The sequence below is a fragment of the Petromyzon marinus genome, chromosome 13 (genome assembly GCF_048934315.1).
Source record: "Petromyzon marinus isolate PM22_M1 ecotype Great Lakes invasive population chromosome 13, UKy_Petmar_22M1.pri1.0, whole genome shotgun sequence".
Taxonomy (NCBI): Eukaryota; Metazoa; Chordata; class Hyperoartia; order Petromyzontiformes; family Petromyzontidae; genus Petromyzon; species Petromyzon marinus.
Window position 1 is genome coordinate 9,869,581 of NC_133679.1, and position 14,698 is coordinate 9,884,278.

The following is a 14,698-nucleotide window of genomic DNA, read 5'->3' on the forward strand; positions in this document are numbered from 1 at the left end:
CGATTGATAGATCGTCACTCACGTGTCGTGCCAGTCCCACAGCTCTTGATTGCTCTGGCTGCCTGCAGCATGTGTGGAGATTTTTGTTGACTTATGCTTCCTTTGGCATGTATCGGAACGGCGGTTTCGCAGTTTAAATGTGTTTAACGTTAAAATATTCTTACGGTAACTTTTTTTTTCCCTTCAAAGAGGAAAAAAATGTGACGCATGTTGGTAGAGCAGAGTTTATTATGCGCGGGAAAATGTAACCATGACCTAGCTACAGGATTTCAGCTGGTGGCTCCCGAAAAAAAATCGTCTACACTTACCGCCGAGAGCCGCTCATTCGTAAACATCAAAACGACATGCACGTACACGGGGAGAGGGGGGAGGCGGCGGAAGGATGGGGGGGAGGGGCAGTATTTTCCAGAGACCAGCTGCCAGCTTCCTCGATCGCCACCGGGTCAAAACACCCGTGGCGCAGTTTTGAAGACGAAGACGAAAACAACGTGGAATGAAGCCCAAGGGGCGATCGCTGTGGTGCCCGTCTTGATCTGATTGCGAGGACTCCCGGCGGAGCGCGCTTTAGCGGCGAAGGGCCATGGTCGATGGGTGCAGGATTGTTCCTTGCAGCAACGGTCCCAAGGACTGTCACTGCTCGGTCCGCCAGCTGGGAGGGCGAGAAAGTTATTGAGGCCACGTGGCCTCGGCTCTGTGATTTCTCAGCTACGACGGAGAGAGGCTGCACAGGAAGGGTCTGGTTTTTACGTTAAAGATCTGAAATTTGGCCACATTAGAGCAATCAAAAATATTTTAATTGAACGTGACGGTGCCAGTAGTGATGTGACGTTACCATGATAGTGGATGATTTTTTTCCCCCCTTCCAAATTCACTTCTGTAAAGCCATGGAATTTTAAAATGGTCTTTTCTAAATATAGGATGAGGTTTTTCTCGTGCTATTTATGTACGATGCTGTAAAGCATCTTATAATTGGTCTACCCACCACAGCAAGCTGGAGCCAAGAAAGTGTGGAGTTCCTGGTTAGATCAAATGTTGACCACAGAGTGAAATGGTAAACCGTCTGGGGTATTACTCACTATATGGTTTCTTGCTGTAAAGACAAATAACTGAATCGAGTGCATTAACACTGTGCGGTTCGCGTTAAATAAATAATGAAGTAGTAGCCAAGTCAATATGATTGACATAAGCCACTGCTCCTCCATTAGCCACTAAGTGGGTTTCACGGTCTTCCTAACGGGGGAAGCATAAGGCAGCACAGGGGGCTGGCCCAGGTCCAACAAGGCTTCATTTAAATTTGCAATGGGGCAGTGGAAAGCCTTGTTTGCTAGAGTGGAAATTGACCAGGCTCCATTAATCCTGGGCATGAGCTCTGGGGAGTCTTTGTATCTGAATCTGAGCAAGCTCTTGCCTTAGCCAGGGGCTTGCAAACTAATTAAGGTCGCCCACCAGGGACCGCTGGATAAACTGCATAAAAAACTGATTGACATCGGTAATGGATGCTTAAAAATGGTAGAAAAGCTTCTTGAGATGACCTTCACATCGAAGGGGTAATTACAGCCGAGACGAGCCACAACAGAGATTGGTCAAGAAGTAATGAGTCGAATAAACACGAGCCGCCCTCCACATGTTTCATGGAAACAAGAGGGCACTCTTTTTGCTCTATGTGCTCGTTTCACGAAATTCATTTTAATTGCGACAATAAACCAGATTATATTTTTTTCATCCTACCATCTAGGGTTAAGTATATCAATTGAAAAAAAATGAATTAGGTAAATTACGGCAAATGAGGAATGCACTGCTTGTTATTAAATACACAGATTACCTGCGATTACCATAATTATCGGTATTAACGTGCACTCGTGTGTAGCATGCATGCACACAGCATGTTAAAATACACAATCGTACTAAATAAATATTTGGCGGTACATTTGTCAATCCACTGCTGGATGATGACACTGCAATCTGAACCCGATGATGCGTATCATGTGAGTGATGCAGTGGGGGGAGGTGGGGGGGGGGGGGGGATGACCATACTTCACCACGTTGGTCAGTGCAAGGTCGGTAATGTTGGGGGAGGGCCAGTTTTGTGCAGGTATCACTCATCACTGATATTAACCATGACCAGCAACAGGATTTAGGTCAGGACTTAGGTCACCAGGTTCAGAGTGCAGTGCATTATGCAGCACTCCCCCTGTTAAAATCAAATTAGAATTTACTCGTAGCCCCATGTCAACCACGTTAGATGCAGACCTTACAACACCACACTAATATATTTATACAGTATACACACAGGGTGGCCCAAAATTTAGGACACAGTGTTATTATATTTTAACAAATCACACAGGGTCATTTATTTTATTTTAACAAATTGTCACACTGATTTCCATTGGCATCAATGCGTGAATTATTATTTATTTAGATATATAATTTAGAACTTAAAAAAAGAATAAATACATAAACGTTCATTAAACTAGTTCATCTTTCGTAAAAAAATCAATTTTTAAATGTCATCTGAAAATGAAGAATAGATATTAATTATAGGTAAAATATTAACTTATAGAATAAACAATAACAATGTTTTAATTCCAACGTTAAAATAAATGAACTCATCCTGTTTCTCCTGACTTTTGGGCACCCTGTACATAGCTTCATAAATCCGTGTAAAAACACTCACCTGCTTTAAGGCGTGCTCGCTTATATTTATGTTTTAAAATAATAGGATTATAATGAGCTTTCAGGACATCATGTTGAGCAATGTTACTTTGTAGTTTATCATTGCCATGGTCAGTCCACTGCTGGATGAAGGCCTACCATAGCCTTCGCCACCTCTCAAGATCCTGGGATGTAATGATATCCCTATCACCTGCACACGAGCAGATTTCATCACTCCATCTCCTTTTGTGAGCGTCCATTCCTGTGCTGCAATTCCGTCATTATTCTTGACCATCCATCATCATCCCTGCTAGCGATTTGTCCAGCCCAGACCAAATTATACTTTTATGAACGGTTGAATTATGTAATTAACCTGCGTATGTTCTCTAATCCGTGCGTTCCTCTTTACGTGGAAATTGTGCAATTAGCGGCGCATTACACGAAGCATCAGAGAGTTTCAGGTTCGTTAATGTCGTGGGAACGTCTCTAATGTCCCGAGTGAGTCAAACGGATACACTGTAACAAGGCAGGACACGAAGATGTGTTAAATTCACGAGAAACACAGGCGCTCACTGTGCCCGTTTGAACTTCGCTTTGTTGCCAAGAAAACTTGGGATTCATAACACGAACTTGAGAGTCTTACTTAACGTCATTAACGCTTACATTCCAGAAGAAATGGAGAAAGGGCTATAACAATAAAAGTATGCAAAGAAACATGGCAATGCGAGCATGTAATTACAATAAGATATAAAGAGGAGCACAAGTTCTCCACTCGAGGGAGCTCTCGAGAGCCCCTTTGGAGGGAATGTGGCCTACTCTATACCATGATTAGTTTAGTTACTACTAACTGAAATTAAATGTTTACTACAAAGTTTGCCAATGGCCCAATAGTTTCAACCCATGGCAGTTGTGATGAATGCTTGATATGGTTTTCTATATTCGGACAGGTAGTGTTTCAGATATGCGTGTGAATGCACACGCAATCTGCATTGCAGTGCGTAAAGTTCACCTGCGTAAACTAAATGCGAGGGAACTAAACAAAGAACGTATAATCGTCACAAACATCTTGAGTGAAGCTGAGGTTATTTTTGGTGCATTACAAACTGGAAAATTTGGCAGCTTATTTCATAGCAATTCAAAACAATTACACCCTTTGCAAGGAATAACCGCAGTGCTTTCGACACGTGGAGAGAGGTGAGGAAGCTGTGTTACATGCTCAAACTGACAATTCGATGCGGGGACGAAGGCTTTTTTTGTTTTAAACAGACCCCCTTTCTAATCTCAATCAAGCTGGAGACAGTAAAAAAAAATCAGAGGCTTTTAAAAAGTGACCGATTTTTTGGGGGCAGGAGTCCAGACAGACAGAAAGGCTATGGGGGGAGAAATGAGAGCCTCATGGGTAAATCGATACTTGCCATTTTTACAGCTCTTGTCGGCTTACTGAACCAAAATCGTTCAAACACGGTGACCTTCCCCCACTCGGTGCCACACACGCAGTGCTTTCATGTCCAGGGGACCGGAGCTAGGCTCACTGATCTATTATTTATTTACTGATAGCATTACAGAAACCCTTCTGAATAACTGCGATCGCAGTCTTCGTGTGACACAGGTAAAGTGCAGTGTCCCTGCCTCACAATACAGGCACTTAACGTGAAGAGCGCGAGAGAGAAAAAGCAAGCTTGTGTGTTTGAAACTTGCCAGCCAGCGAGTGCGGAATTCTGTTACACCAATGACTTGGCTTTTCCACGGGCAACAACATGTGCACAGCATTGCCATCAAAATCACAGGGCACTCGCCGTTTAATAATAATAACCACAACGATGCGATGTTCTAACATAATAATGACGATTACGTGTGCTGTTCGCATTCTATTAGGTACAAGTGGCCGATGTAACGTCGTCGCTGTGTATTTACTTACAAATACCCTGCGTGTATTTTGCCAATAGTTTCATACCGCGGGGTCGCCTTTTTATAGTGCGGTTTGTTTAAATTGCCGACTCCCATTTCCATAGCAAAATATACAGAGCCGCTATTAGCCATTAGCTCGCCCTCTTTAGCTCCTTACATATCCCTCTACCCATGACAAACCACATAAATCCAGTTTGACTTTTCTCTCGCTTCCTTACACAAACAGCGGGAGGGACGTGTGAAGGGATGTTGACTTTCTCATGGTTCAGCGGAGCGGTGCGGATTGTTTTGGTGAAAACAAACAAGAATCTCCAGCCATAATCTCTAGAATGAGCGGCGCGAGGCGGACGCTCCTCAGATGCCAAAGGCTGTGCTCCATCTTGCACTGGAAGAGAGCCATGCTTTGTTGGACCGAACAAATGCGGTACTCGAGTCGCTCAACGTAACAGAGATTCGAGCACTCTGCAGGAGCAGTGGGCAAGGCACCTTCCCTGAGCCGGCAAAAATGCCCCTCTCGCCCAATGCCAACTTCGTTGTGAGCCAACGTTATGAATAGCACGCCGCTGCACTTTACACGACTCTTTTGATGGCGTGTGCAGTCGCATGTAATGAGATATTTTGTAAACCCGAGAGCTGAACATTGACGGCAGGCCTGTGGGGTGGAATAGACAACCTAAATAATGTATTTAATGATTTATTATTTATGTATTCCACCATGAGTTTTGAGTACTATGCATCCACAAACACAAACACCGCTGATTTTTTTTACTGCCTGTTTATTTATTTAAATTCTTTTTGGTATTCCTTGCAGTCGAGCCCATTTGCAATAACATCCTGTAGGCAAGCCGCAGTGCAGAGCATACAATGAAGAAAATCTGCGCAACATTCTAACGCACAATTCTCAAAGGCTACCAGGTGAATGTTATTTCGTTTTGCACTTTTGCCGCAAAATTTAACATATTCATCTTTGTTCTGCATAACCACTATCCACTTTGTGCGGGTATTGACTACTTTTAGCGGACATTTGTTGAAGCATACCATTTTCAGTAAATGTAGGTAAAATGTAAGAAAATGTGCACACCTTTGCAATAATTGTAATTGTATTTTTAAATTTTTCATCTTCATTATTTAATGCAGAGATTTTAGGCCACGTAATTTATTTTCTCCCAGTGTTGAAAGAAATACATGATCATGTATTTTCATATTTCTCCGGAATGTTTTTTGGTTTGCCATGACCACTTATGTTACATTTTACGAATGTAAACGTACATTTATTTTGGCCAATCTTGGTCAAAGCTGCATTCGTTCAAAGAAAAGCTGGCCCAACCAAATGTGGCTAGCTTTGGTGACCTATTCCCAATTTTCAGCGCGTGTTGTTTGGCACGATGTCCGTCGTTTCACTCCACACGCGGGGAGCTTCTTCAGGAGCTGAACAGAGCTCGCTTCCTCCTCAATTAAATAAAGTTCCCAGCAGCAGCATCCGCTCAGTACTTGCGCGTATGTACGTGACGCTGGCGAAAAGTTTTCCGCCGTGAATGTGCAATGTAAGAAGGACAGTTGCTCGAAATGTCACTCATTATGCACGCTATTTTTTTCTTTTTTTCGGGCAGTGTTATTGACGGACGTTTTTATTCGCGGGAAACACCCGGGTGGCAGTGCAATACACTGTTTGGTGTGAAGAAGTGGAGAGACGCACCTGCGTAGGATATGTCCTCGCGGTCATTCACATCATCTGGCCTTCTGCAACACCCAGGTGCTAAACAGTGGGGCCACCGTCAAGCTTTACTCGGCGACATTCTCCCAGCACCTCCCTTGACCGCACGAGTGTCGGACCGCGAGGATCGCTGGGCACGTTGAGAGGTGCGCAAGTGGGCAAGAAGGGTTCTCTTCTAACGCACCAAGCAGCAGGTTCGCCACTTTTACACCTCGCTTGTCTAAACGCCTCCACCACCCCTTTCACCGCTACCAAAACAAACTTCAATTGGTTTCGTACTTGGAAGCGCACGTAAAACCCAGCCTAAAGTTACATTGGGTGTAAGGTCGGAGCAACGCTGTGGTCTCACGCAGCTCCTGGCAACGCGTAACACGAACGGCAAATGCAATGAACCAACTCCTCTCTACACCACAAGGGCTGTTCTCACTAGGCTGAGCCAGCGTACCGAGCACTGAATATTGATGGTATGCTGTGAAAAAAAAATATCTGTAAAGGTTATCGTTTACAAGTTAACCTAAGTAGATAAAAAAAACACTGCATGAGTTTAAACAGAAATTGCTTCAGTGGTAAGTACTATTATACATAATTTACAGCAGTTACATTTTATTGATTTACTAATTATGTTTTTGACATGGTGATTTCTGGAAGCTGACACTTGATAAAAGGTAAAGGGGCAGCACTGCAATGAGTCGCTCAAGCCACTGCTGACAGAAAGGCCTCCAATAGGGGGACCCATCAGGCGTCCCGGTTTCGTGAAAGACAATTTTTTCACGGACCGGGGGGGGGGGGTTCAAATAAGCTCTCCAGCGACGTTTGTTTTTTACTCATTTTGGCTACTAGGGGTTAGCTTGTGGGCTTACCAACACTGTGACTGAGACAAGTGCGCAGTGCGGTAAAGAGGCGCAGACGTAAGTGGTAAATAATAAAATAATGGGCGGGCCACGCGCAGACTCACCGCTCTCACCTCCTGCTGTGCGGCCCGGTTCCTCACAGGCCACGGACCGCGACTCGGGGGTTGGGGACCCCTGCTAAAGACGATATATGGCCTACTCTTTCACGCTGGCCAGACGTCTTTGAAGAGGTGGGAGCACCCACAATTCATCCCACCAAACACACCTTGTCAATAACACTGTTGCGGTGTGTATTCGTTTATTCCGATGGGTGGACAACTGTGGCACCGGGATATCGAATTGAACGGGCGACTTCTGAAGTCTAAAACCAGTGTACTCACCATTTCAGAAATAACCGGTCTATTTTGTAGCAAAATGAGTATACTTACATTATAAGTTTAACACGGGGTTTAATTTTTAATTCTCGTGCTGCGAATGTTGAAAAAGGGTGTCCCCCCCCCCCAATTCATTTTTGTTCCACATGCAGAAGACATTCAAACCCTCATTACAAAACAGATCACGATGGCTCCTTCGTCCAAACAGCTTCTCAGAAACACCACGGCAGCTAGCTAAAGCAGATTAAAGGATTCCATTAATCACCCGTTGCTAAAGCTTCTCAAGGGCTTACGCTAAGCCGCTTTCACACCAGTGCATGATGGGACCGGTTAGGATTTTGATCATCTGACCACCTCGGGGAATTCGGATTACGCCCAGGCAGTGCAGACAAGAACCTATCTCTATAATCCTACCTTTTGGCAGACTGCAGTCACAAAGCCCTACTTTAAAAAGGTGGTTTTAGGCAATGAAATATTTAAGGACCATTCAAAGAGTAAGCTCTGTTCAAAGATGTTTTTGTTTAACCAACGAAACTGTAATGAATAGCCAACCTTCCCCGAATTTTTTTTACATTTCTCCCCCTATATCGAACGTCATACTGAGCAGCAAGTGACACTAAAGCTTCCTACTGTGATGATTCGCATCCCAGCAAATACGAGGGTTAATTTGTTTCCTTGACAAATTCCACTTGTGTGCAGGAGCACATGTATTTTAGTTTGTCAAACTCAGAATAGATCTGGCAGGGGGAGCTGGTTGTCTTTTGGCTCTTATGGACAAACACTTGGCACGAGGATATTGATGTTTTATATTATAATTGCATTCAATCCAGAATGGATACGTCAAAAATCCCATGACGTAAACTCCATCATCTTGCAGTCACATGGTCTGCCCACACGCCTGAACAGAGCGCAGGATATTCAAGGTGCAATGTGGCATGTGCTTCAAAGCCACACATCCTGGGAGATCAGCACTCTTCAGAAACGACGAAATAAATAATGAAAGGCACTTGACGCTTTGTTAAATTATTTAAAGTTTGACCACAAGGGTTACAATTAGCATTTTGTGTACGAGCTCAAACACAATGCATACACAAACAACACACCACAAACATTCCCTCCAATAGCAATCAGAATTGTGCATGCATTTTCTCATTTTAACACACGTTTGCTAAGTAACTCACCCTCGGACCAAATCGCCCAAAATGTGTCCGACGTCATCAGACCTTAGGACTCTGAGCTGAATTTGATCCTGGATAGTGCCTGGTGTTAGGTGACCACCATAGAAAAAGCAGATGGTGCAGGCTGTTGTGATGTTTGTCAGAAGTCGAGTGCAGTGCAAAACTAGCCAATATTCTTTGGGTCTTTCAGTAAAGTCATGTAAAAAGGTTAAAATTAATTTTAAAAAATGTTACCTATTGACGTGACTTTACCGAAAAACCCAAAGAATATTCATTCCTGCAGTCACAAAAACTTTAAGTCAAGAAGAAATGGCCAATGTTGTACGATGCTCCTATATCTACGCTTCATGTCTTCGCCGACACTCAGCAGCATGAAGTATGAACAAATATTCCCTGCAAATGGTAATGGCCTGGGGCAGGCTCTCATCCAGCAGTGGATTGACAAATGGGCTGTGCATACAAAGTAATGATGTGCTCTTGGGACTTTTTTTTAAATGAAACTGCCACATACGTTTTACATGATTTGCTTTTGTGTAGTTACCGCATTCTCCAGATAAAGACACACCGCCAGGTTTTTGCTTTAAAACATAGGATGAAAAGGTGAATCTTATAGCCTGTAGAGTACAGTCATTTGTAAGTTGTTACACTCCTTAGTCCAAAATAGTAAAACTTTCAAAGCATAATAATGCACGTAAGGGGTTCATTGTTCCATGGGACAAACCACAGAAAGGATGTTTTCAGCAGACATACTTGGTCTCTATAAATCCTATACTGTATTTGTGGCACACTTGCTGCTACTACATGTACAATATATTTCACACTATGTTTTGGACATGGAATTTATTTGCCATGTGGTGACATCTGGGAGTTCAAAGCTGTTGAGAACTTTGAATAAAATAAAAATGTAGCTTTTCAAATAAATGTAAGACAAATGGAGAGAGTGTATCAAAGTTTAAATCCAGACATCAAAGTAGCTGCATACTGCGTGAATAGTGCACATGCAAGATTGAACCGATATGCATGCTTATTTATTAGTTAAAACAAGAATTACAGAAATCACTATTATACCTCCTGAGGAAAGTATCGTAAACATGTAATTTGTCAGTGAAAGTGACCTGGCTTCAAGGGATAACATTCTTGAAACTACAGCAAAGGTACTGGGGGGCATGCCCCTGGCAATAAAACCAGCAAATTAATCTTTTATAGCTGAATTTTGTGCTTGCCGTTTGCAGTGCTGCGACGGACGTGTGAAATAAATAATATTAAGTATCTGGGTGCAATTGGAATTCTCATACTTTCTGCATGTCAGGCATAGGCATAAATCTTAAGTAACCCCATTTGAAGACCATTCAAATATGAAAACTGGATTCAATGTTGTTGTAATGAAATATTTAATATATACATTTTTTACAGTAAAAGGCAGTCTTTTAAAATATGGTAACAAAAGAAACTTCAACAACAATGCAGTTTGCTGCCAACAGTATGGAAATGTACAATCCAGACATCAGCTTTTGAGATACCAAAATGACTAAACAAGCGCACAGGGGGGACACGTTCAAGTTTAGTGCAACAATAATAATGATTTAGGCAAGACCTAAACAGCAGAATATCAAAGTTTAACCCACAATTAGATATTTCAAACTGTACACACCCAAATGGGAGACGCTCACAAATATAGTTAAACATTTTTAGGCCTGCGTATACGCAACATAATTCAGACCATTATTTACAAAGAAGGTTTGATTTTAAAAATCTTAAAACTAAATGCCACTGCGCTGGTTGAATAACTGCTATCAATTAATGTTCACAAAGCAGTATTTTTTTTTATATATATATTTTGTTCAGCTAGGAAAAAAAAGATCACATACCTATACATGTTTCTTAAAACTTCGAGTTGCTTAAATCACATTTAGTAAATTACTTCATACAGAGTGGCTTTCTTGTCTCCGGACCCAGTAACTATGTACTTGTCATCCACAGAGATGTCGCAGCTCAGGACTGATGAAGATTCCTTGGACTGGAAGAAAGAGAAAACAATCGTAGTTTTGCTGAACAATATAAAAATTAAAAAAACCCAAGCGCTTTAAAAACCATACTGGATATTATTTACGCATTAGACGTAAAATTAGTTACCTGGAATATGCTGGCCCCGTAAGGTGTTCTCCAGGCATTGAGCAGGTTATCTTTTCCCGTGCTCACAAACCACTTTCCTGAAATGCAAAGCGGGGATATTAAATTCAGCTTGAATGTGAGGTTAAATGGTATTTAAGTAATGGGAATTTGCTTTCTACTATATTGAAGTACATTCTACGAGTTTTTTTTTACAATAATGAAAATCACAGACTAAATCCCTGGAGAGAGATTTTCGATGAATTAATGTAATTTACAGCATTATGCATAAATCTCTCTTCACCCAAAGGTTTTGCTCGTAATTAAAACAACCTCCCTCCTCCCACCTCGCCAGCACCATGCCGTGCCCTCACTGCTCACCACAATAAGCGAACTTGATGGAGAGGACGCAGCTCTCGTGCAGGTGCAGTTGGTACTTGTCGGGCTTGCTGTGGTGCAGCACCTCCACGTTGCTGCTCTCCATGCCCACGGCCAGCCACTCCCCCGTCGGGCAGTAGCCCAGCGAGAAGATCTACCGAGGGCGAGGAGAGACATTCATTCACACCGCGCGTCATCGGCCTGCGTTCTTGGCCCGGCTTCGTGGCCGGCGTTAGAGCTGTCGGCGCTGGGTGTGGTTTTTCAACCAGAAGTGATGTTTGTCAAAAGGTGAGTGGAAGGTAGCATAGGCACGGTCAATTGATTTGTGGCCAACCATTTTGCTTTCCAAATGACACAGAATCCAACTGTTGTGCAAATTAGACAACAGATTGGGCTTCGTCAGGGAATAAGGTGGGGAGCTGATGGGGGTGAGGGGGGGCTTAGATAAACTAAATATCTATAAAACTCTGAGGCAAGACAGGGCAAGAAGAAGAGGGTGCAGGCAGCACACCTGCGAGGTGAAGTCGTGCTGCTGCAGCTGCCTGCCCTCCCGCAGGTCCCACGACCTCACGGTGTTGTCCAGGCCTCCCGTCCACAGCTTCGTGCCATCGTGGGAAATGTCGATGCAGCTCGCGCCGTCCGTGTGTCCCTGGAACTGCCTGTGGGACGAGTCGAACCCAGGGCACGCACGCTTTATGAAGCCGCCGGCTCTGGCGCGCGGCGTGGCGCGGCAATTCGTGTCTGCTGGTGCCTGCTGGAAGCGGCTGGCGACGGACCTGACGAGCGTCTGGTTGTGCAGGTCCCACACGGCGATGTTGCCGTCGCTGCAGCAGGAGAAGCACACCTTGGAGTCGGGACTGATGGCGAGCGCGTAGCACGCGGGCGCCGACGACGTGAGCTCCGCCTTGATGCGCGGGGTCGGAGCCGCCAGGTCCCAGATGGAGATGGTGCTCGCCTCGCCGCCCACGATCAGCGTGCGCCCGTCCGGCAGCAGCTTGCACGACCGGATGTAATTTTCACGATTCTTTTGTTTTAAGGTGGAAACAAACAAAAAAACATTCAAATACACGTTTACCACAAGTCGAATGTAAGTACTCTGAAGATGAGTTGATTGGCAAGTCACATGTGGTGGGGTAAAGTGTGGGTAACTCCTCCTCTCCCTTTGCCTAGACGTCTGATCAAACTACATTTTTATTTCAGCAGGTAAGGCCCACTGAGCTATGTAGCTCTTTGCCGTAAATGATAGCTCAACAAAGTGGCTTATCACGTGGAAATGTAGAGGGTCCTCTGGAGGGACTATCTTAGAGCTTCTGGCAAGAAGTAGCACGAGCAAGCAATTATATATGGGACTGCACCTTTACCTAACTCAGTACGCCCACTACACTTCTTGCATTTTGCAAGTGTTTAGTTGCTTAATCACATTGGGTGGTCAATGAACGGGAGTCCCTTACTAGGCAGTCGAGCTGGGAAACGGGCGTCTTGGTTCCCGGCTGCCCGATGTCCCAGATCTTGACGCAGCCCTTGCCCCCCGTGTAGACGTGGCGCGTGGGGTTGCTGATGGTGACGGCGCACACCACCTCGCCGTGCGGCAGCGTGCTGATCTGCCGCGCGTGACGCGGGATCCCTGGGCCCATCAGGGCGTCCGGAGGGAACGGCACGGGCTGCATCTGCCCGTCCGCGCTCACGTGGAACGAGTACGCCCTGGAGAAAAGAAAAACATTATTAAGCTCAAGTGATGTCAGAATTTAACAACGCAATAACAGCGCATACCAGCCTTGGAAACAATCAACGTTGGGATCGCCAAGAGAAGCTTACTACGCTCCGGTCATGTCAAACAGATACTGAGAGAATGCCCCTGGCCTATGGCGTCCAGAGCGAGACTGCGTGGTAATCGGAACTGTCTAGCTGGCCACCATCATCATACCTGGCTACACCAGATTTAGATCGACAAGGGCCTTTCTGCTCCAGAGGCATGTACTGCTGTGAAAAACTAGCTGGGGTGGATGGTGCTATGATGCTTGGCCGGTCAAGTATAGCTGTACATTTCAGAATGTAGATAATGAACCAAAAGTACTGAATGTTCATATGTATTTCACAATGAAGCAATTGCATGTTTTTTTCTGTAAATCTGTTTGCTGTTACAATGATGTACGCAAGATGTTTTTTTAGTCGCGAAATCACTTACGGTTTTCCACTGGGTACTGCAGCTAGACTGGGAGGAATGCCAGGTGCTCGCATGTGGGGGTGAGGGTCAAACCCAACCTGCAATACATCCAACGTACGCACAACAAACGTGTCATAATTACAGAGCAGTAGAGCACACCATGCCTGTGAACAGGGAGACGCTCCCACACCGTTTCACGAGCCCTGTCGTTGTGTGGAAAACACTGTATATTTGACATTGTGCAACTGGGAAAGAGTGTGCGAGTATGAGATAGAAATGGATAGCTTCCACAGCTTTAGCTCATTAAATTGCTAATGTGGTCTGCACACTGCACCTATGAACCCTCAGTGACTAGAGTTCGATTCCAGACCACAACTATCCTTGAGTGGCGAGTTAAATCTGAACCAGTCTTGGGCACTCCTTTTTCAACCTCCACTGACTAGTGTGGATATGTATGGTTAAAGAACCCCTATAAACAAATATGGCATGGGGTGGCCTTCATCCAGCACTGGATTGACCTGTACATTATTCGTAGATGTGCTTTTTTAGTTAAGTACAGAAATGCTCTGTTTTGGCTATGCATACTTTTGAGTGTATGAAATAAATTTACTTGATTTTCCATGAACACAATAGTACTTTCTGAGCCACACATGGGGATTATAAATTGTTGCTATTTATTGCAAAGGGTCGCAACAGCGACAAACGGAGCACAGCGAATGGTTTGCTCTGCAGGAAGCAGGGCACCCACCATGCGCAAGCGTCCGCCAGTCATGTGACCATGCATTCGGCCAATACAGAGGGAGACAAAGGTATGACGAGTGCCACGTTACACCCACCATAGGCGAGCGACGCCCGTCATGTGACCACGCAGTCGACCAATGCAGAGCGTGTCGGGCACCCACCATGGGCGAGCGTCCGTAGGCGGCGGCCGCGGCCGCCATGGCGCTCATCTGCGGGGACATGCCGTGCAGGCTGGCGTACGCCCCGGGGCTGGCCAGCTCTCCGTTCAGCCCGGGGTGTGGAATCATCCCAAAGGGGTTGCCAAACGGCCCGCCAACTGAGGCCAGTGGGTTCCTAAGGCCAGCACCTGTACGGGAGGAGCAAAACAATTTGTTACTCGACATGTTAAACGTATTATCTTAGAAAGCACTCCTGGGAGGGTTCTGAGAAAATACTTAATTGCAGCATTTTTTTTCATGTCGGTGTCAGCAGCTATATAGGGTTTCTCTTGATTAATCAAAATAAGCAACTTCCCCTGGGCACTTGATGCAAGCTGTAGGGAGCTTTTAGAATTAAAAAAACAGGCACTGGGCTCTCACTCTGACCACGCTATCCTGCACATTCTGAGGACCTCTCATTCTAACCTGTCA

At 44.8% G+C, this 14,698-nt stretch overlaps 1 protein-coding gene and 1 long non-coding RNA gene across 10 annotated transcripts in view; one reads left to right on the forward strand and one right to left on the reverse strand.

The window, feature by feature from the left end:
• The window catches only part of LOC116941985 (uncharacterized), a 130,081-nt gene extending 119,667 nt beyond the window's left edge, over positions 1–10,414 (forward strand). For 2 of the 3 annotated variants that reach the window (XR_012941651.1, XR_004402747.2), the window contains exons 2-4: positions 5,372–5,475; positions 6,171–6,468; positions 7,268–10,414. This is a non-coding gene — a long non-coding RNA (uncharacterized LOC116941985). Of the gene's footprint in view, positions 1–5,001; positions 5,476–6,170; positions 6,469–7,267 lie in introns of those variants that run through there. The other variant, XR_004402746.2, reaches the window with a different exon arrangement.
• LOC116941982 (transducin-like enhancer protein 4) overlaps positions 10,052–14,698 on the reverse strand; it is a 29,874-nt gene continuing 25,227 nt past the window's right edge. For 5 of the 7 annotated variants that reach the window (XM_032953439.2, XM_032953437.2, XM_032953436.2 and 2 more), the window contains 8 exons: positions 14,165–14,415; positions 13,350–13,426; positions 12,616–12,865; positions 11,941–12,188; positions 11,676–11,823; positions 11,168–11,318; positions 10,811–10,887; positions 10,052–10,694 (listed from right to left, as the gene is read on the reverse strand). In XM_032953439.2, the coding sequence (XP_032809330.1) occupies positions 10,587–10,694; positions 10,811–10,887; positions 11,168–11,318; positions 11,676–11,823; positions 11,941–12,188; positions 12,616–12,865; positions 13,350–13,426; positions 14,165–14,415 (1,310 nt within the window). In that variant the 3' untranslated portion in view covers positions 10,052–10,586. The remainder of the gene's footprint in view (positions 10,695–10,810; positions 10,888–11,167; positions 11,319–11,675; positions 11,824–11,940; positions 12,189–12,615; positions 12,866–13,349; positions 13,427–14,164; positions 14,416–14,698) is intronic. The other 2 variants (XM_032953442.2, XM_032953438.2) reach the window with 1 other exon arrangement.